General features: G+C 43.9%; 1 protein-coding gene across 1 annotated transcript in view; it reads left to right on the forward strand.

The window, feature by feature from the left end:
• Nucleotides 1–7,622: 7,622 nt before the first annotated feature.
• deaf1 (DEAF1 transcription factor) overlaps nucleotides 7,623–23,416 on the forward strand; it is a 28,437-nt gene continuing 12,643 nt past the window's right edge. The window contains 10 exon segments of the mRNA XM_023998868.2: nucleotides 7,623–8,078; nucleotides 9,000–9,088; nucleotides 9,693–9,819; nucleotides 10,495–10,641; nucleotides 11,040–11,179; nucleotides 12,862–12,927; nucleotides 13,174–13,218; nucleotides 14,915–15,038; nucleotides 18,142–18,198; nucleotides 18,201–18,269. Of these exon segments, the coding sequence (XP_023854636.2) occupies nucleotides 7,871–8,078; nucleotides 9,000–9,088; nucleotides 9,693–9,819; nucleotides 10,495–10,641; nucleotides 11,040–11,179; nucleotides 12,862–12,927; nucleotides 13,174–13,218; nucleotides 14,915–15,038; nucleotides 18,142–18,198; nucleotides 18,201–18,269 (1,072 nt within the window). The 5' untranslated portion in view covers nucleotides 7,623–7,870.

Consider the following 23,416-nt stretch of genomic DNA (forward strand, 5'->3'; position numbering starts at 1 on the left):
TTAGGGATTTTACCCTACAATAAACAATGTCAGTATATATAACAGTTTTGCTTCCGTCCCTCCTCGCTCTCAACCTGTGCTTGAACAAGGGACCCTTTGCACAAGTCACCCTCGAATCATTGTTACCTATCGTTCCACAAAAGCCGCAACCGTTGCAGAGCAAGGTAAATAACTAGGTTTCAGAGCGAGTAACGTCACCGATTGAAACGCTACTAGCACACATTGCTAACTAGCTTGCCATTTCACGCTGGTTAAATATACAGAGTTATTGGTTTTAATTATGTATCATTGGAACGCTTAGATTCACAACTATCCATCGGACACACATTTTGGGAAATGATCAGGAGAGACAAACTTTGACCCCTAGGGTACATATCAGAATTACCTGTGTTAATGGCTTTAAAAAGGTCATAAAAGTACCTTTCAAATAATTATATATAACTTTGAAAGCACCAGCTCCAACTATTGTTTAAAAATTGCCCATGTTGGAAGCTTAGCCATAGAAGTCCATGTAATAGGGAATCTATATTTATAGATTCTAACTTTGATAGGCACCAAATTGCGCACACACAGCTAGAACACAGTTTTAAAAAGATTTGTAGATACAGGACCAGCACATAATTTACACATTAACCCCACAGAAGCCTTTTTCCAATATGACCACCATACATCTCAATTGGGTCTTATACCATACCTGTTTGAAATACAGTATTATTGTAGTATGCTGACAAATTCATTATATTAAAATGTTCATAGTGATGTAGAATACAAAACCACATCAGCCAGGTGTGCCAGATATAAAGATGTTGAATTGTGTGAAAAATGTGCTCAAAAAGCTGTCTGAATTGCAGTTTTCAGAAGAAATTACGGTCACTAGTTGCAACATTTCATCTTCAAACATGTAACATGGATATGTACATGTGAATAGTCATGGATATGAGCTGATTAAAATATTACAATGTTATCCTTTTATTTTTTCAGAAAGCAGAGGACTAGACATTTGCCGCATACATTACAATGTAAATTCCATAGGAATGCCGTTTTAACCTAATGGTGAGAGCAAAAAATCATTACACACACGTAGTTAATCTAAATGAAGATGCATTGGTCTGTTACTAGAATATGAATGTAATTGGCCTGAACAGGCCCAACATCGGATTTTACTACACTAACCACGTTTCCATCCAACTATTTAATGCGAATGAATTACCTGATCCATGAAAAAAGTCACGAAAGTGCTGATATGAATTGAATTGCCAGTACAATTCTATAAATGCCGACAATTTGTTGGTGGGTTCTGATTGTGTCGGTGAAATTAATTATGCGAAAAATGTCGGTGGGAACACCTTTATGCGCAAATATTGATATAACCATCATATCGAAGTAAACTTGGGAGTCACACGACGGTAGTTGTGTGGTCCTCCGGCTACGACTAGGGAAAGCATGCAGTTTATTAGGCTACAGATGAAGTAATGATGAACGTCAAAGGGTGGTGAATGTTGTGCAAGGTGATGAGCTTGATGCTCCTTTCCAATAAATATCGAGGGTCTTATTCTGGTGACATGGTGATAGATGCTTGGCTGCCGTTTGACAAATACAAATAATTGTATTTTTTTTATCTATAATAGTCTCATAATGTAGTTAGCCATAATGTAGTTAGCCTCCCTAATCTGGGAGCTGTTGGCTGGAGTGCATGTGCCAAGACCAGAGTGGGCACATTTGGTATATAATGCAACAGTTTTTGTGACAAAACCATCAGTAGAGTTGAAAATGAGATGGAACCCCATTTACCTGTATTTTTCATTCGGTACATAGGAATTTCACGGTGACATTTATTTTTATGTTCACCTCCCCCCCCCCCCAAAAAAGACAGTTTGATAGAAACATTTATTTTTATTTAACTAGGCAAGTCAGTTAATAACGGCCTACCCCGGCCAACGCTGGGCCAATTCTGCGCCGCCTTATGGGACTCCCAATCACGGAAGTGATTCAGCCTGGATTCGATCCAGGGACTGTAGTGACGCCTCTTGCTCTGCGATGTAGTGCCTTAGACCGCTGCACCAAACATCTCTGGTGGGAAAATTAGCATATTGTTTTATGCAGATTTTTGAATATTCGCATGAAAATCTGTCGCAAATTGGATGGAAACCTACTGTAATGGAATGTACGGTACAGCCTAAAGACCTCATAATGAAAACAGCTACTAGGATAACGTCGTATTTCATTTTAATCAGCTCACATCCGTGACTATTCACATGTACTGTACATATCCATTTAACATGATTGAATATTAAAAATACTGCAATTATCGATCATAACATCTTCAGAAATCAGCGTTTTGGGAAGATTCTTACCACATTTATATCAATAATTTTACATACTATACAGTACCAGTCAAAAGTTTCGACACACCTACTCATTCAAGGGTTTTTCTTTATTTTTACTATAAGTCATCAAAACTATGAAATAACACATATGGAATCATGTAGTAACCAAAAAAGTGTTAAACAAATCAAAATATATGTTATATTCTTCAAAGTTGCCACCCTTTGACAGCTTTGCACATTCTTGGCATTCTCTCAACCAGCTTCATGTGGAATGCTTCTCTAACAGTCTTGAAGGAGTTCCCACATATGCTGAGCACTTGTTGGCTGCTTTTTCTTACTCTGCGGTCCAACTCATCCCAAACCATCTCAATTGGGTTGAGGTTGGGTGATTGAGGAGGCCATGTCATCTGCTACAGCACTCTCCTTCTTGGTCAAATAGCTCTTACACAGCCTGGAGGTGTGTTGGGTGATTGTCCTGTTGAAAAACAAATGATAGTCCCACTAAGCGCAAACCAGATTCGATGGCGTATCGCTGCAGAATGCTGTAATAGTCATGCTGGTTAAGTGTGCCTTGAATTCTAAATAAATCACTGACAGTGTCACCAGCAAAGCCCTTAGTCGTGGTATATTGGCCATATACCACAAACCCCTGAGATGCCTTATTGCTATTATAAACAGGTTACCAACGGGATTACCAATGGCTCATGTGGTTGTATATTCTACATCACTATGAACATTTGAAAGATATTTTCGGGCATACTACAATTATATTTTATACAGGTATGGCCATGCGAAATTGTCCAATAAGAGCCCATTGAGTTGTTTGGCGGCAAAATATTGGAAAAAGCCTTTGTGGGGTTAATGCGGGGATTCTCTGATTGCCCTGTATCTGCAAATCTTTTTTAATATCCATGCTTAGCTGTGTGTGTGCAATTTGTTGCCACTTATTAAAGTTAGAATTCCAAAACATGGCTGTCCCATTACATGGATTTCTATGGGCTAAGCTTCCAACATTCATTGGCACTTATGGGCTATTTTTAAACCATTTGAAAAGTAATTTCATTTCCTTTCAGAACCACTTGTCTAACAAAGTTTAAAATGTGCCATGATTTCCTTTTTAAAGCTATTTATAGGCCTACAGGTAATTCTGATATGTAACAGAGGTTCTGCTGATCTGAAAATTCCAAAATGTGTCTGATGGATAATTCAAATCAAAGTTTATTTGTCACGTGCGCCGAATACAACAAGTGTAGGTTGACCTTACAGTGAAATGCTTACTTACAGGCTTTAACCAATAGTGCAAAAAAGGTATTAGGTGAACAATAGGTAAGTAAAGAAATAAAACAGTAAAAAGACAGGTTATATACAGTAGCAAGGCTATAAAAGTAGCGAGGCTACATACATACACTGGTTAGTCAGGCTGATTGAGGTAGTATGTACATGTAGATATGGTTAAAGTGACTATGCATATATGATGAACAGAGGTAGAAGTAGCGTAAAAAGGGGTTGGCGGGTGGTGGGTGGTGGGACACAATGCAGATAGCCCGGTTAGCCAATGTGCGAGAGAATGGCTGGTCGGCCCAATTGAGGTAGTAGTACATGAATGTATAGTTAAAGTGACTATGCATATATGATAAACAGAGAGTAGCAGCAGCGTAAAAAGAGGGGTTGGGGGGTGGACACAATGCAAATAGTCCAGGTAGCCATTTGATTACCTGTTCAGGAGTCTTATGGCTTGGGGTAAAAACTGTTGAGAAGCCTTTATGTCCTAGACTTGGCACTCGGTACTCTTGCCATGCGGTAGTAGATGAACAGTCTATGGCCGTGGTCTGACAATTTTTAGGGCCTTCCTCTGACACCGCCTGGTGTAGAGGTCCTAGATGGCAGGCAGCCTGGATGGCAGTGATGTACAGGGCCGTACGCACTACCCTCTGTAGTGCCTTGCGGTCAGAGGCTGAGCCATTGCCGTACCAGGCAGTGATGCAACCAGTCAGGATACTCTCGATGTTGCAGCTGTAAAACCTTTTAAGGATCTCAGGACCCATGCCAAATCTTTTTAGTTTCCTGAGGGGAAATAGGCTTTGTCGTGCCCTCTTCACGACTGTCTTGGTGTGTTTGGACCATTCTAGTTTATTGTTGATGTTGACACCAAGGAACTTGAAGCTCTCAACCTGCTCCACTACAGCCCGTCGATGAGAATGGGGGCGTGCTCGGTCCTCCTTTTCCTGTAGTCCACAATTATCTCCTTAGTCTTGGTTACGTTGAGGGATAGGTTGTTATTCTGGCACCACCCGGCCAGATCTCTGACCTCCTCCCTATAGGCTGTCTCGTCGTTGATCAGGCCTACCACTGTTGTGTCGTCTGCAAACTTAATGATGGTGTTGGAGTCGTGCCTGGCCATGCAGTCGTGGGTGAACAGGGAGTGCAGGACGGGACTGAGCACGCACCCCTGGGGAGCTCCAGTGTTGAGGATCAGCGTGGTAGATGTGTTGCTACCTACCCTCACCACCTTGTGAATCTAAGCTTTCAAATATGATTAAAGGGTGTAAGTGTACAATGTTGGGCCCATTTTTTCATGAGCTGAAATAAAAGATCCCAGAAATGTTCCATATGCACAGAAAGCTTATTTCTCTCAAAATTGGTGCACAAATTTGTTTACATCCCTGTTAGTGAGCATTTATCCTTTGCCAAGATAATTCATCCACCTGACAGGTGTGGCATATTAAGAAGTTGATTAAACAGCATAATCATTACACAGGTGCACCTTGCGCTGGGGACAATAAAAGTCCACTCTAAAATGTGCAGTTTTGTCACACAACACAATGCCACAGATGTCTCACGTTTTTAGGGAGCGTGCAATTGGAATGCTGACTGCGGAGTTCTCCACCAGAGCCGTTGCCAGAGTATTTTATGTTCATTTCTCTACCATAAGCCGCTTCCAACATCGTTTTCGTGATTTTTCACTATGTCCAACCGGCCTCGCAACCGCAGACTACGTGTGTGGCATCATGTGGGCGAGCGGTTTGCTGATGTCAGAGTGCCCCATGGTGGTTGTGGGGTTATGATATGGGCAGGCATAAGCTACGGACAACGAACACAATTGCACTTTATTGATGCACAGAGATACCATAACGAGATCCTGAGGCCCATTGTTGTGCCATTCATCATGTTTCAGCATGATAATGCACTGCCCCATGTCACAAGGATCTGTACACAATTCCTGGAAGCTGAAAATGTCCCAGTTCTTCCATGGCCTGCAAACTCACCAGATATGTCACCCTTTGAGCACGTTTGGGATGCTCTGGATTGACCTGTATGACACCGTGTTCCAGTTCCGCCAATATCCAGCAACTTCGCACAACCATTGAACAGGAGTGGGACAACATTTCAGAGGTCACAATCAACAGCCTGATCAACTCTATGCGAAGGAGATGTTGCGCTGCCAGATGAGGAAAATGGTGGTCACACCAGATACTGACTGGTTTTCTGATCCACGCCCATACTTTCTTTTTAAGGTACCTGTGACCAACAGAGGCATATCTGTATTCCCTGTCATGTGAAATCCATAGATTAGGGCCTAATTTATTTTATCCAATTGACTGATTTCCTTATATGAACTGTAACTTTGAAATTGTGGCACAGTGGTCTAAGGCCGTGCCACTAGAGAACCTAGTTCGAGTCCAGGCTCTGTCGCAAACGGGAGACCCATGGGGCGGCACACAATTGGCCCAGCATCGTCCAGGTTAGGGGAGGGTTTGGTCAGCAGGGATGTTCCTGTCCCATCGTGCACTAGCGACTCCTATGGCTGGGCCCTTTGCAGAGTGCATGCTGACACAGTCGCCAGGTGTATGGTGCTTCCTCTGACACATTGGTGGGGCTGGCTTCCGGGTTAAGCGGGCATTGTCAAGAAGCAGTGCGGCTTGGCTGTGTTGCGTTTCGGAGGACGCACGGCTCTCGACCTTCGCCTCTCCCGAGTCCGTACGGGAGTTGCAGGAATGGGACAGGACTGTAACTACCAATTGGATACCACGAAAAAGGGTTAAAAAAAAGAATACATTTTTGTTGTTGAAATTGTTGCGTTTATATTTTTGTTCAGTATAAATGAATGGGATGGAGGGATGGAAGAGTGAGTGATAAAACACAGAAAGCTACTATTGATGCACTGCTATCACACATTTTCCAACTCTAAGGACGTCATAGACCTTGAAAAAAGTCACTATGAGACATCGTTGGCCCAAGTGAAGCCGACCGACCACCCCCTGGCTCAGAGTTTCCCAAACTCGGTCCTGGGGCCCCACCCTGAGTGCATGTTTTGGTTTTTGCCCTAGCACTAAACAGTTGATTAAAATAATCTAAGCTTGATGATGAGTTGGTTATTTTAATCAGCTGTGTAGTGCTAGGGCAAAAAACAAAACATGCACTTAGTTTGGGAAACCCTGCGCCTGGCTTATGGACTTAATCTACTGTTGGTCTAATGATGAACAATTGTTCATTATTAGACATAACATAGGGCTGCGCACAATTTTTAAAATTGGTATTTGATTTATTTCACCTTTATTTAATTAGGCAAGCCAGTTAAGAACAAATTCTGATTCTACAATGACGGCCTACCCTGGCCAAACCCTCCCCTAACCCGGACGATGCTGTGCCAATCAACAAATTGGATGCAATCTATCACAGTGCCATCCGTTTTGTCACCAAAGCCCATATACTACCCACCACTGCGACCTGTACGCTCTCGTTGGCTGGCCCTCGCTTCACTCTCGTCACCAAACCCACTGGCTCCAGGTCATCTACAAGTCTCTGCTAGGTAAAGCCCCACCTTATCTCAGCTCATTGGTCACCACAGCAGCCCCCACTCGTAGCACGCGCTCCAGCAGGTATATCTTACTGGTCACCCCCAAAGCCAATTCATCCTTTGGCTGCCTTTCCTTACAGCCATTCCAGTGTTTAATTGCTATATTGTAATGACTTTGCTACCATGGCCTATTTATTGCCTTAACTCCCTTATCTTATCTCATTTGCACTCACTGTATAGACTTTTTGTTTTCTTTTTTTCTACTGTATTATTGACTGTATGTTTGTTTATTCCATGTGTAACTCTGTGTTGTATGTGTCGTACTGCTATGCTTCATCTCGCAGGTCGCAGTTGCAAATGAGAACTTGTTCTCAACTAGCCTACCTGGTTAAATAAAGGTTCATTTAAAAAAATATATTATCATGTCTATATTGCCACCTAGTGGTGTAAAAATTAAACGAGACTTGAGCGTCGATTCGTGTGACGTCGTTTTGTTTCGGTAATTTCCGCTGCATCTCCTTCCTGTGAGACTTGACCGAAAAGCGTAAAGAGAACGAACGTAAGACGCCATTTCTCCCCGTTTTAATACATTTGGTTTGAAATAATAATTTAATCGACGGCACAAATTATACTTTTTTATTCCAGTGCATGAGCGGTTTATGCACAGCACAATATAATCGGGTCGGTGCCATATTCTCCGATTATTTCTCGGTCAAATTCGGCGTAAATCGTCAGACATAGGAAAATGGACGAGACGGACTCGGCAACGAAGGGACTAGCGTTGGACGAGGAGTCCTTAGACGCTGCCGGAGAGCCGGTGGAGGAGGGGGTGGATTCGGATACTGAGTCGGAGGCCGAAGTCACCACGATGACAGTAATGGGAGAACCGGGGAACATCGAGATTGGAACCGAGTCCTTGCCGAACTCTGACGATGCCGAGACAGCTTTTGCAGGCAAGTTTGAGAATGCAGCCAGCTAACGTTACTGATACTCGTCAAGCTAACTAAATGCCAGCTACACATCTTTTAGCTCGTTAGCAAGTACCACATTATGTTTCCTAGCTAACTTCCTTTCATCTGTGCTAGTACTGTTAGTTACAATACTAGACGCATAGGCAAACACAAACAGGTTAGCTAGCTAGCTAAATCAACCAGTCTAACCGAATTCAGCTGCATTAGCTATAGTACCGTTACCCATTTTGAAATTCATGAACTAGCTAATGTATACATTGGATTATCATCATAGCCCCTTACATGTACCTCCAAACATGTTATTTTCCGTAGATATTTGTATTTAACGGTAGGTAAAATACAGGTAATATTGCAAGACGCCCATGTTGCCAGTTTTCTACATAATATTTGGTATTCAAATATTTGGGCACAGTCCTTGTTTTTGTTTCCCTATCAAATCAACTATCAGCATACCACCCTGCATCCCAATGGTGGCTTACCTCTGAAGCTAAGTAGGGTTGGTCCTGGTAGCCCTGGATGGGAGACCAGATACTGCTGGAAATGGTGTTGGAGGGCCAGTAGGAGACACTCTTTCCTTTGGTCCCTAAAAAGAAAAATCCCAATGCTCCAGGGCAGTGATTGCCCTTTACAGGGTGCAGTCTTTCGGATGGGATGTTAAATGGTTGTCCTGACTTTGTGGTCACTAAAGATCCCATGGCACTTATCGTGAGAATAGGGGTGTTAACCCTGGGGTCCTGGCTAAATTCCCAATCTGGCCCTCATACCATCATGGCCACCTTAAATAAAAAATAAATACATCAAAACTAACGTGATTCACATAGTGAGATCTACTACAAAGAGAGACATGCCAGTCATGTAGGTAGAGTGCATTTGACTATTTCAACCTGTGATCTCTCACAACAGAAGTCACAACAGTCACTGTGGGGGATGTCCAAGCAGCCGAGGACAATGTGTTTACTGCCACCTCAGCCTCCATACCAGAGCATGTTCTTGTAAGTCCTCACATGGTGGTCATTTTGGATCTGAATATCTTGTGGTCTAGGTCTACTAGTGGATTTGTATTGTTTCTGCGTAGCTCAGTTGGTAGAGCATGACACTTGCAACGCAATGTTTTTGGGTTCGATTCCCACGGGGACCAGTACGAAAATGTGTGCACTCACTACTGTAAGTCACTCTGGATAAGAGCGTTTTCTAAATGACTAAAATTTTAATGTTGACAGTTGCCACACTAGAGCCCAACATGAGTATTTAACAGTTCCATTAATTCGTCCTCACCACTCACTAGGCTTATATCGTCTAGACTCTAGGACCACTCACTAGGCGTATATCGTCTAGAGTCTAGACTCTAGGACCACTCACTAGGCGTATATCGTCTAGACTCTAGGACCACTCACTAGGCGTATATCGTCTAGACTCTAGGACCACTCACTAGGCGTATATCGTCTGGACTCTAGGACCACATTTGTATTAGATTTTCCAACAACTAATCTGAAAAGAAACAGACCGTGGAAAACTAGACCCATATGTCACATCACCTACCCAGCAGCACAGACTGTGCAATGTAATGTTTCTCTCTGATCCTCCATCACATGACAGACTGGCAGGACCACCCTACAGATTGGCGACGGTCTCAATCCTCAGAAGGCCACTCTGATAGTGGTTCACACTGAAGGAATAGTGGACGCAACAGGACTGAAGAACGCTGCAGCCGCCATGTCCTCTGGTATGCACCAGGGAATCTCAATGCGCTCTTGACCTGTATTTTGTACGATACTTTTCATAGAAAGTATTGTATAAAATTCCTACCATCACCAATCATTACTGTGCTGGGAAAGTTGTTGTAATGGACTTGTAGCCAATAGATAGCAGCATCTGCTTTGACCTGTGTGCTTTTATTCCAGAGATGCCTAACCAAGACAGGATAAATTAAATTATGTCTAAATCTGTATATGGCCTCTGAAATATTGCCTGGCCACGCAGACTCCTTGTTCTGGCCAAATGCTACGCCACGCCCAAGGACGTTACTTTCTTCTCCCCAATGAGTCTATCTGAGTACCTTCCCAACCCTTTACTGAATGCGAACACATTCGGGGCTGTCTGATTGGTCCAGAAACTAATGGGTTGGGCCAGAGTCAGAAAACACGTTGGTAAAACAGCAGTTTGAAAATGTGTCATTGGCTGTAATACTCTGATTGGTTAGAGACGATCCGATTGCTGTTGACTTTGTTTTGTACAACGCCCCTCATGCCCCCCGTCACTACAAATGACTTCAATGATGGCAGTCTCAGACTAAAGTATGTAGTGAACAACAGAGCAGCGGAAGAATAAGTGAGTTGTCAGGCTATCTGAAATACATTTCAGGTGTCTCTGTAACTTCAGTGTTGTGTGTTGTCCCCAGACCCCCAGACTCCCTCCACCCCAATGAATCCAGGGCAGGAGAAAGATGGCTCCAAGTACAACTGGGATCCATCTGTGTACAACAACGAGCTGCCAGTGCGCTGCAGGAACACCAGCGGCATGTTGTACAAGAACAGACTGGGCTCAGGTAGGGCTAGTTGGGCCACAAGGTGGAGCTCTTTGTTTGAAGATGAGGACAGCTTTCCTCAGCCCTGGCTGGAAACCGCAGCCACCAGATGACCTGTAATTGAAGTATCAAGACTGGAGAAATAAATGTGTGAACTTGTTGAGGAGTGGCGGTATAGGGAATAGGGGTGGTTCTCTGGAGTTGATTGTTTTAACAAATCCAGCTGCTAAAAGTTGTCTGAAAGAAGCCATTTTTTTACAGATGACAGATTTTCTTCCCTCAACTTGAGAATACATGGGTCATGGTGAATGAAGGGGCGAGGATAGTCTTAATAATTAACTATACATGTCCATCTCCATGTAAACAATTGCGGCCGTGTTGTCTTGTCTCTGCTGCCTGTCCAATCGACTGACAACCAGGCGGAAAGGGACGCTGCATCAAGCACAGCAACCACTGGTACACGCCCACTGAGTTTGAGGGCATGTCTGGCCGGGCGAGCAGCAAGGACTGGAAGAGAAGCATCCGCTATGCAGGCCGTCCCCTGCAGTGCCTAATCCAGGTGAGCAAGCCAGTCCACTCAGCCCACAGTCTGTCAGCCGTGACAGGCTCTGATGGAACTGTGCCACCTGCGGCCGGAAGACAATTAAGGGTGTATATATATATATATATACCCATATACAGTGGGGAGAACAAGTATTTGATACACTGCTGATTTTGCAGGTTTTCCTACTTACAAAGTATGTAAGCAAAAATCCAGAAAATCACATTGTATGATTTTTAAGTAATTAATTTGCATTTTATTGCATGACATAAGTATTTGATACATCAGAAAAGCAGAACTTAATATTTGGTACAGAAACCTTTGTTTGCAATTACAGAGATCATACGTTTCCTGTAGTCTTTGACCAGGTTTGCACACACTGCAGCAGGGATTTTGGCCCATCCTCCATACAGACTTTCTCCAGATCATTCAGGTTTCGGGGCTGTAGCTGGGCAATACGGACTTTCAGCTCCCTCCAAAGATTTTCTATTGGTTTCCGGTCTGGAGACTGGCTAGGCCACTCCAGGACCTTGAGGTGCTTCTTACAGAGCCATCCTTAGTTGCCCTGGCTGTGTGTTTCGGGTCGTTGTCATGCTGGAAGACCCAGCCACGGCCCATCTTCAATGCTCTTACTGAGGGGGAAGGAGGTTGTTGGCCAAGATCTCGCGATACATGGCCCCATCCATCCTCCCCTCAATATGGTGCAGTCGTCCTGTCCCCTTTGCAAGAAAGCATCCCCAAAGAATGATGTTTCCACCTCCATGCTTCACGGTTGGGATGGTGTTCTTGGGGTTGTACTCATCCTTCTTCTTCCTCCAAACCGGCGAGTGGAGTTTAGACCAAAAAGCTCTATTTTTGTCTCATCAGACCACATGACCTTCTCCCATTCCCCTCTGGATCATCCAGATGGTCGTTGGCAAACTTCAGAGGGCCTGGACATGCGCTGGCTTGAGCAGGGGGACCTTGCGTGCGCTGCAGGATTTTAATCCATGACGGCGTAGTGTGTTACTAATGGTTTTCTTTGAGACTGTGGTCCAGCTCTCTTCAGGTCATTGACCAGGTCCTGCGTATAGTTCTGGGCTGATCCCTCACCTTCCTCATGATCATTGATGCCCCACGAGGTGAGATCTTGCATGGAGCCCCAGACCGAGGGTGATTGACCGTCATCTTGAACTTCTTCCATTTTCTAATAATTGCGCCAACAGTTGTTGCCTTCTCACCAAGCTGCTTGCCTATTGTCCTGTAGCCCATCCCAGCCTTGTGCAGGTCTACAATTTTATCCCTGATGTCCTTACACAGCTCTCTGGTCTTGGCCATTGTGGAGAGGTTGGGTCTGTTTGATTGAGTGTGTGGACAGGTGTCTTTTATACAGGTAACGAGTTCAAACAGGTGCAGTTAATACAGGTAATGAGTGGAGAACAGGAGGGCTTCTTAAAGAAAAACTAACAGGTCTGTGAGAGCAGGAATTCTTACTGGTTGGTAGGTGATCAAATACTTATGTCATACAATAAAATGCACATTTATTACTTAAAAATCATACAATGTGATTTTCTGGATTTTTGTTTTAGATTCCGTCTCTCACAATTGAAGTATCAAATACTTCAAATACTAGTATCAAATACTTGTTCACCCCACTGTATATACAATTGTTATATATATATATAATTGTTTAGTAACCAGCCATATGATTGGTTTCTCAGGAGCGCATCCTCAACCCCCATGCCGCGTCCTGTACTTGTGCGGCCTGCTGTGACGACCTCTCGTTGGTGAGTTAATTGACTTTACAGAGACAAAGATGTCGGTGAATGAATGTCTTTTGAACATGCCGGTAGCTCAAGGGATAGGATGCCACAAGGGTATAGGTGTAACAAACAGAACTGCTCAGTACAGGCTCTCAGTGTGCGGTTTGCATGACATGTAGATATTGGTCATCACTTCTGAAGGCCTGGTTGTGAAATTCTCATTTTACGTTTTGTCCAATCACATTCTCTTTGTCTTATATTTTCCCCTAGTGTACCAAGGATAGTCCATCTTACGCAGGGGAGAACATTAATATGGTATGTACCATTTATTTATGACATGTATTGCCAGCCATAATGTAAACAACAATGAGCCAATCTTGTGTCTCTGCTAAGTGTTTGATAGTTCTTCCTCTGATCCTGACTATAGCGGGTCCCTGGGCTGGCAGACATAAAGGATAGACTCCGGGGGACTGGTTTATTGTTAGCAAGATAAGGGGAGAAATTGTTTCCTACAGCACAACATATATTTTGTTTCACAGCTGCTTTTGCCATCTGCATCAAAGGCAATCTTTCATAACTTTGTTGATCACATGAAACAGAACGTTCAGCTGCCTGTAAGCATTACTGTTATAGAACTGTTAACTGTTTTTTAGTTATTTTTACTGAAACTAATCAAGCTGACCAACAGTTCACAAAGGTGTGGGGAAAAACTGATCACATATTATTTCCACCACGACTATTGCTGACTAATCATTATACCAAAGATACTGGCAACTAATCCAAGATTTGTCATGGGTGTCTTTTCCAATGGGAGCAAATTAAGCAGTGGGCAGAACAAACAAGGAGGTGGACAGAGCCAAGCACGAGTTAGCAAGATTCTATTGGCGTGTTCTATTGGTGTGTTTTTGCATGTATTTGCATATTTCTGTTAGGAATGCCCACTCTGAAGTGCGGGTGTGCAATAGAGCCCTACAGTGGAAGTGTCACAATACCCATAAAACCTAGCAGTGAAACAGGGAAATGGTTCCAATCGTTTGTCCATTAATTTTTCCCATAGGGAATTTTAGAAACACTGAAAATATGGGCTGTGTTTTGATAACCATTTAAATCTCTCTCGGACAAGTTGACTTTTATCAATATATTCATCTCTATTGATGCTCAGATCCGAAAATGCTAATTAGCATCAAAGTAGACGTCATGTAAGACTACAAATCCCTGCAAGCTCCTGCACATCATCTCTAGCTGACACCTTTGCTAACAGGTATTGTGTCAATTTAAAAGTTGCACAAGACAGTTCACAGAATTGTACATTTATTTAAATGTATTCATTACTACATTTAGCTAACATTAGATGGTTAATCCAGAGATTCTTACCTTTGCCTCGATTCGGCAGTCTCATCCCGCTCATGGCATTTGTAGTTCTTTATGATAGCCACATTAGCAGCTAATTAGCATTTGATTTTGGGGGGGTAAATACAGGTGAATATATTGATTTAATTCACCTTGTTCAGAGAGATTTACACGATTATCAAAACGAAACTCCAGGGTAAGCCTACATGAAACACAGACCTTATTTTAAGTGTATCTAAAATCCCCTATGGGATAAATGTAATTGTTGAAAAACGATTGGAACCATTTCCTTGTTTGACCACTCGGTTTTATGGATATTATGACACATACTGTGGTACTCTATAACTCAATTCGCCCTTGCACTCCTAAACTACGCAATTTCTTGAAACTTTGGCAAAGGGTGAAGTCTATAGAAGGTAGTGCACTCTGTTTGTAACAGATTCTAATTTTGGTAACAGAAAACTGTATCGACATTGAATGTTTAATCGATGAGAAAATGAGCAGAATGTCGGCAAGGTTTCATCTGGCTCCATCTTCTCCTACTTTCCGTCACTAGACTTCCTCTCATCACCATACTTGGTGGTGAGTGGAAGTTGTAAACGGATGCTTCAGGTTTCCCCTGTTGTCTGTGATTATACTTTCCCCTTTCCTTCTGGTCCAGACTGGCCCGGTCAGACTGTTTGTTCCTTACAAGAGACGCAAGAAGGAGAACGAGCAGCCGACCACTCCAGAGAAGAAGGACCTCCCACCGCCCAAGAACATCACACTGGCACCGGGGGCAACATGTGAGTCACACACACACACACACACACACACACACACACACACACACACACACACACACACACACATGAGTCTACTAGGTCAGAGGGAGAAAGATGAGGGGAAATACTGCACAATTTAAACACTTACTCGCTTCCGCCCTTCCCCAATACACGTGTAAATATTCTGTATTATACTTATGTTAAAATGTCAATTATATTCCACTGAGCCATTTACTTAGTTTTTTTTCTTGCATTTTATTATTTCTTAATGTTGTTGCGTTGTTGAGAAGGAATAAGTAAGCATTTCATTGGTGTATACCATGTTTATCCTGTACATATGACTAATACAACTTTAAACGCACATACTCTTCAGATACCACAGACAGACGTTCCGACGTTCTCCCCCTAACCTCTTGAATGACATACATGGGTCCCGTCATTCAGAGGGAAGTCTTTAGATATGTGTTACAGACAAGTCAAAGCACAGGACAGAAGACAAAGTAAATCCTGCTCAGTCATCATCTGTGATTACGTTGTCAAAATGGGACCACAGGGTAGCTGTTGGCACCATTTTGTAAACCCCCCCCATAGAGGTTCTCTGCTAGTAGCTAGCACAGTAGTATTCAAAGTCGGGTGGTGGGGGAATTGAGAGTGCAGATTATTTTATAAGATAATATACAAATGTTTTTGAGAAACATCATTTGGAAAATAGATTTCTATTGAGTATATGCATTTATTGGTTGAAATGCAATGAATGGAATGTTATTTGTTGACATGAAAATCTAAATTTACAGACTTTTAGGCTGGCATTAGATTTGGGGTGGGGTTTCCAGAATTTCTGGCCCAAAAATGAGGTCTCGTGAAAAAATGGGGTCCCCGCTGAACAAGTTGGAGTACTATTGAGCTAGCCCATTGAGTGCAACATTGTCCCAGGGGAAATTAAGCTTGTCTGTGCCTCAATCCAGCTCCATATTTTCTTATCACTTACAATGGTAATAGTGAGTCTGTTTCCTTTTGTTTATCTTCAATTGCTGTGTTGAGGCAATTGATTTCTATCCTGCTCTCTACCAAAACATTGGTTTTATTACCAATATAATAGTTTCCAAATTTGTTTTAGATCTACTGCATATTGGACCATATCTTTATGACATTGCATTGTTTTTGGCTGTCAATGTTCTGAGACCAGTTTTTATTTTAGATGATTCACAGCTCTATTGGCCGTATAGCCTAGTGGTTAAAGCGTTGGGCCAGTAACCGAAAGGTTGCTAGATCGAATCCCCGAGCTTACAAGGTAAAAAAAACTGTCGTTCTGCCTCTAAACAAGGCAGTTAACCCACTGTTCCCTGTCCGTAATTGTAAATAAGAATTTGTTCTTAACTGACTTGCCTAGTTAAATAAAGGTAAAAATAAAAAGGATATATATATATACAGTGGGGTAAAAAAGTATTTAGTCAGCCACCAATTGTGCAAGTTATCCCACTTAAAAGGATGAGAGAGGCCTGTAATTTTCATCATAGGTACACTTCAACTAAAAAAAATCCAGAAAATCACATTGTAGGATTTTTTATGAATTTATTTGCAAATTATGGTGGAAAATAAGTTATTTGGTCAATACAAAAGTTTATCTCAATACTGTTATATACCCTTTGTTGGCAATGACAGAGGTCAAACGTTTTCTGTAAGTCTTCACAAGGTTTCACACACTGTTGCTGGTATTTGGCCCATTGCTCCATGCAGATCTCCTCTGGAGCAGTATGTTTGGGGCTGTTGCGGCAACACAGACTTTCAACTTCCTCAAAAGATTTCTATGGGGTTGGATCTGGAGACTGTCTAGGCCACTCCAGGACCTTGAAATGCTTCTTACAAAGCCACTCCTTCGTTGCCCGGGCAGTGTGTTGGGATCATTGTCATGCTGAAAGACCCAGCACGTTTCTCTTCAATGCCCTTGCTGATGGAAGGAGGTTTTCACTCAAAATCTCACGATACATGGCCCCATTCATTCTTTCCTTTACACGGATCAGTCGTCCTGGTCCCTTTGCAGAAAAACAGCCCCAAAGCATGATGTTTCCACCCCCATGCTTCACAGTAGGTATGGTGTTCTTTGGATGTCAACTCAGCATTCTTTGTCTCCAAACACGACGAGTTGATTTTACCAAAAAGTTATATTTTGGTTTCATCTGACCATATGCATTCTCCAATCTTCTTCTGGATCATTCAAATGCTCTCTAGCAAATTCAAACGGCCTGGACATGTACTGGCTTAAGCAGGGGGACACGTCTGGCACTGCAGGATTTGAGTCCCTGGCATCGTAGTGTGTTACTGATGGTAGGTTTGTTACTTTGGTCCAGCTCTCTGAGGTCATTCACTAGGTCCCCCGTGTGGTTCTGGGATTTTTGCTCACCGTTCTTGTGATCATTTTGACCCACGGGGTGAGATCTTGCGTGGAGCCCAGTCGAGGGAGATTATCAGTGTTCTTGTATGTCTTCCATTTCCTAATAATTGCTCCCACAGTTGATTTCTCACAACCAAGCTGCTTACCTATTGCAGATTCAGTTTCCCAGCCTGGTGCAGGTCTACAATTTTGTTTCTGGTGTACTTTGACAGCTCTTTGGTCTTGGCCATAGTGGAGTTTGGAGTGTGACTGTTTGAGGTTGTGGACAGGTGTCTTTTATACTGATAACAAGTTCAAACAGGTGCCATTAATACAGGTAACGAGTGGAGACAGAGGGCCTCTTAAAGAGAAGTTACAGGTCTGTGAGAGCCAGAAATCTTGCTTGTTTGTAGGTGACCAAATACTTATTTTCCACCATAATTTGCAAATAAATTCATAAAAAATCCTACAATGTGATTTCTGGATTTTTTTTCTTCTCTTTTTGTCTGTCATAGAAGTGTACCTATGATGAAAATTACAGGCCTCTCTCATCTTTTTAAGTGGGAGAACTTGCACAATTGGTGGCTGACTAAATACTTTTTGCCCCACTGTATGACATGACACAAAGTATCTTGTCTTGTAAAAAGTTGTTTCCAAGTCCCACTGACCCTGTAGTTGGGACAATATAAAGCACTCAAAGTTTTTATTCTGAAACAATCAATGCGTTGTCTTTGTCTTCTTTCTGCACTCCAGTCACAGTGTCTCCGTCAGGCCAGATCACCACATCAGGGACCCTGACCTTCGACCGGACGTCTCCCGGGACGCCACAGCCCTTCTCTCCGAGGGCACGGCACATGGCGAGGTCTTCACCAGCACAGAAGGTACTCAGTAGTTACACACCACATCACACAGAAGGTACCTACAGAGGTTACCAACACCACCATCACACAGGAGGTTACCACACCAATCACACAGGAGGTACCAACCACAACGAGGTACCTACAGTAGGTTACCACCCACCATCACACAGAAGGTACCTACAGTAGGTTACCACACCACCATCACACAGAAGGTACCTACAGTAGGTTACCACCCCCACCATCACACAGAAGGTACCTACAGTAGGTTACCAACACACCATCACACAGAGGTACCTACAGAGGTTACCACACCACCATCACACAGAAGGTACCTACAGGAGGTTACCACACCACATCACACAGAAGGTCCTACAGGAGGTACCACACCACCATCACACAGAAGGTACTAAGGAGGTTACCACACCACATCACACAGAAGGTATACAGAGGTTAGCCCTCAACCATAGTCAGGCATCCAATTCTCGAAGGTCTTCAGTTGAGAGGATATATCACAGAGTCACTCTGGATTAAACAAAGTGGTTTTGAATTAACAGCTGGATCCAAAATGCATAGCTAGCTATTTCCACAAGCAAAGTGGACTCTATAGATGTATTTACCTGGTTTCCAGTGTGCACATTTAACATATTGCCCTAGAAAGCTGGAAAATTGTCCTTGAGATCCTCTGCTCTGTGTGTCTGACAGACAGTGAGGGGGGACAGGGTCATATGACCTGTGGTTGGTAGTGAGTGGTGGAATCCCTACTAGACAGGGCTCTGGCTGCCCCAATTACCTGCTGCCTGTCTGTGCCCGGCAATCAAATGTATTTATAAAGCCCTTCTTACATCAGCTGATGTCACAAAGTGCTGTACAGAAACCCAGCCTAAAACCCCAAACAGCAAGCAATGCAGGTGTAGAAGCACGGTGGCTAGGAAAAACTCCCTAGAAAGGCCAAAACCTAGGAAGAACCTAGAGAGGACCAGGCTATGAGGGTGGCCAGTCCTCTTCTGGCTGTGCGGGGTGAGATTATAACGAACATGGCCAAGATGTTCAAATGTTCATAAATGACCAGCATGGTCAAATAATAATAATCACAGTAGTTGTCGAGGGTGCAGCACCTCAGGAGTAAACGTCAGTTGGCTTTTCATAGCCGATCATTAAGATATCTCTACCGCTCCTGCGGTCTCTAGAAAGTTGAAAACAGCAGGTCTGGGACAGGTAGCACGTCCGGTGAACAGGTCCGGGTTCCATAGCCGCAGGCAGAACAGTTGAAACTGGAGCAGCAGCACGGCCAGGTGGACTGGGGACAGCAAGGAGTCATCATGTCAGGTCGTCCTGAGGCATGGTCCTAGGGCACAGGTCCTCCGAGAGAGAGAAAGAAAGAGAGAATTAGAGAGAGCATACTTAAATTCACACAGGACACCGGATAAGACAGAAGTACTCCAGATATAACAAACTGTTATATCTAGCCCCCCGACACAAACTAATGCAGCATAAATACTGGAGGCTGAGACGGGAGGGGTCAGGAGACACTGTGGCCCCATCCGATGATACCCCCAGACAGGGCCAAACAGGAAGGATATAACCCCACCCACTTTGCCAAGGCACAGCCCCCACACCACTAGAGGGATATCTTCAACCACCAACTTACCATCCTGAGACAAAGCCGAGTATAGCCCACAAAGATCTCCGCCACGGCACAACCGAAGGGGGGGGCGCCAACCCAGACGGCAGACAGCAGTCTGTATGCACCCCTTATTAATCATCCTATCAGAACCCAGGGATGCCCGGGCCGTGTCTGTGTCCTGATTGGTTTGAGTGTGTGTGACGTGCGTTCCGTTCCTCTGTCTAGCTAACGAGCTCCCGGGGGACGCCTCCTTATTAACTAAGCGTCTCTGTCAAGGATACCCGTCCGACCGACGCGCTCCGCTCCCCGTGTGAAAAATGGCCACAATTACCATTTTAACGTTTAACTATTTCGCTCCCCCCTTATTTCCTGTCCCCCATTGATATTCTCCTATTTATTTGCATCCCTTCGTTTCTTTCTAGCTTGCACTGTTTTTTCCTCTCTTAAAGAATTGCAGTTTGCTCTCCATGGTCTATACAGGATTTTAACCAATTTTGTCCAGAATGACTGGCGTTTGCTGCTCAGTCGCTCTACATTAAGAAGAGGGATTGACCCACGCACTCATCCACCCTCCCTGTGAGCCAGACAGGTATCCAGCAGAATACTCAGCCAGCCGTAATGGTGTGAGCCGCATCCTCTGTGTGACTGCTGCTAATGTTAAGGTTAATGACGATCTCTGGGCTTAATTAGCCATCTGGTTGGCGGGCAGAGCAAAGCACGGACCTGACTAGCGTGGGTTGGTTGGCTAGCCAGTAATTCACTTTCCTGGCCAGTAATGAACTTCTCTAGTTATTTAGTAATGAACTCTGTGTCAGTGGTGGTTCTTCAGGATGGCAGAGAGAGAGTAGGCCCTCTTGTAAAGCGACTAGTGCGAAGCCTTGAATGGTAATGCTGTTATGTCCTTGATAGCTGCCTGGCAGCCACTAAACGACATGCTGCTCTATGAGGATGGTGGAAGATGTGGTTGTGAAAGCAGAGGTCTCAAAAGATGGAGGTGGATGACATTTCTCTGTTTTGATATTATTGTATACATTTTTGATGCTGATCCTGCTGTGCTGTGTTGAGTCCATTTCCCAAGTCTCTCAAACATCCCTCCTGTCCTTTGTTCCTTCCTTGGTAGGGTACTTATTGAGTAGGGAAATGTCCTAAATAGGTCATATCGCTACCCCCTATGCGGTACTTTCAGAATGAGATCATTGGCCAGAAGTGGAGGAGACTTGTATGGAAAGATATTTAAAAGTACTTTTGTGTAACCTTTAGTTGTATTTATAATGTATTTATATTTATAAAGCCCTTCTTACATCAGCTGATATCTCAAAGTGCTGTACAGAAACCCAGCCTAAAACCCCAAACAACAAGCAATGCAGGTGTAGAAGCACGGTGGCTAGGAAAACTCCCTAGGAAGGCCAGAACCTAGGAAGAAACCTAGAGAGGAACCAGGCTACGAGGGGTGGCCAGTCCTCTTCTGGCTGTGCCGGGTGGAGATTATAACAGAACATGGCCAAGATGTTCAAATGTTCATAAATGACCAGCATGGTCAAATAATAATAATCCCAGTAGTTGTCGAGGGTGCAGCACCTCAGGAGTAAATGTCAGTTGGCTTTTCATAGCCGATCATTAAGAGTATCTCTACCGCTCCTACCACTTCCTTACATTCTGCTAGAAACCGTGCAGTCTTTGGAGAATAGAATATCTACACGGAAAATTAAACTACCAACAGGACATTCAAAACTGTAATATCTTATGCTTCACGGAGTCGTGGCTGAACGACGACACTATCAACATACAGCTGGCTGGTTATACGCTGTACCGGCAGGATAGAACAGCGGCGTCTGGTAAGACAAGCGGCTGCGGACTATGCATTTTTGTAAATAACATCTGGTGCACGATATCTAAGGAAGTCTCGAGCTATTGCTCGCCTGAGGAAGAGTATCTCATGATAAGCTGTAGACCACACTATCTACCTAAAAAGTTTTCATCTGTATTTTTCGTAGCCGTTTACATACCTGCTGTATTCCGCCATAAGCAAACAAGAAAACACTCACTCAGAGGCGGCGCTCCTAGTAGCCGGGACTTTAATGCAGGGAAACTTAAAACCGTTTTACCAAATTTCTATCAGCATGTTAAATGTGCAACCAGAGGGAAAAAAACTCTGGACCACCTTTACTCCACACACAGAGACGCATACAAAGCTCTCCCTTATCCTCCATTTGGCAAATCTGACCATAATTCTATCATCCTGATTCCTGCTTACAAGCAAACATTTAAACAGGAAGCACCAGTGACGAGATCAATAAAAAAGTGGTCAGATGCTAAGTTACAGGACTCTTTTGCTAGCACAGATTCCTCCAACGGCATTGAGTAGTACACCATATCAGTCATTGGCTTCATCAAAAAGTGCATCAATGACATCGTCCCCACAGTGACCGTACAACCAGAAGCCATGGATTGCAGGCAACATCCGCACTGAGCTAAAGGCTAGAGCTGCCGCTTTCAAGGAGCGCGACTCTAACCCGGAAGCGTATAAGAAAACCCGCTATGCCCTCCGACGAACCATCAAACATGCAAACCGTCAATACAGGTCTAAGATCGAACATTACTACACCGGCTCGTCGAATGTGGCAGGGCTTGAAAACCATTACAGACTAGAAAGGGAAGAACAGCCGAGAGCTGTCTAGTGACACGAGCCTATCAGACGAGCTAAACTACTTCTATGCTCGCTTCGAGGCAAATAACACTGAAACATGCATGAGAGCACAAGCTGTTCCGGAAGACTGTGTGATCACGCTCTCCGCAGTCGATGTGAGTAAGACCTTAAAAACAGGTCAACATTCACAAGGCCGCAGGGCCAGACGGATTACCAGGACGTGTACTGCGAGCATGCGCTGACCAACTGGCAAGTGTCTTCACTGACATTTTCAACCTTTCCCTGTCCGAGTCTGTAATACCAAATATGTTTCAAGCAGACCACCATAGTGCCTGTGCCCAAGAATACTAAGGTAACCTGCCTAAATGACTAACGACCCATAGAACTCACGTCTGTAGCCATGAAGTGCTTTAAAAGGCTGGTTATGGCTCAAATCAACACCATCAGGTTGAGAGCTTCTAGTCCCTTGGTGTCCACATCACCAATAAACTAACATGGTCCAAGCACACCAAGGCAGTCGTGAAGAGGGTACGACAAAACCTATTCCCCCTCTGCAGACTGAAAAGATTTGGCATGGGTCCTCAGATCCTCAAAAGGTTCTACAGCTGCACCATCGAGAGCATCCTGACTGGTTGCATCACTGCCTGGTATGGCAACTGCTCGGCTTCCGACCGCAAGGCACTACAGAGTGTAGTGCGAACGGCCCAGTACATCACTGTGGCCAAGCTTCCTGCCATCCAGGACCTCTATACCAGGCGGTCTCAGAGGAAGGCCACCCTAGTCATAGACTGTTCTCTCTGCTACCGCACGGCAAGTGGTACCAGAGCACCAAGTCTAGGTCCAAGAGGCTTCTAAACAGCTTTTACCCCCCCAGCCATAAGACTCCTGAACATCTAG

This window comes from Salvelinus sp. IW2-2015, linkage group LG13 (assembly GCF_002910315.2).
Source record: "Salvelinus sp. IW2-2015 linkage group LG13, ASM291031v2, whole genome shotgun sequence".
Taxonomy (NCBI): domain Eukaryota; kingdom Metazoa; phylum Chordata; class Actinopteri; order Salmoniformes; family Salmonidae; genus Salvelinus; species Salvelinus sp. IW2-2015.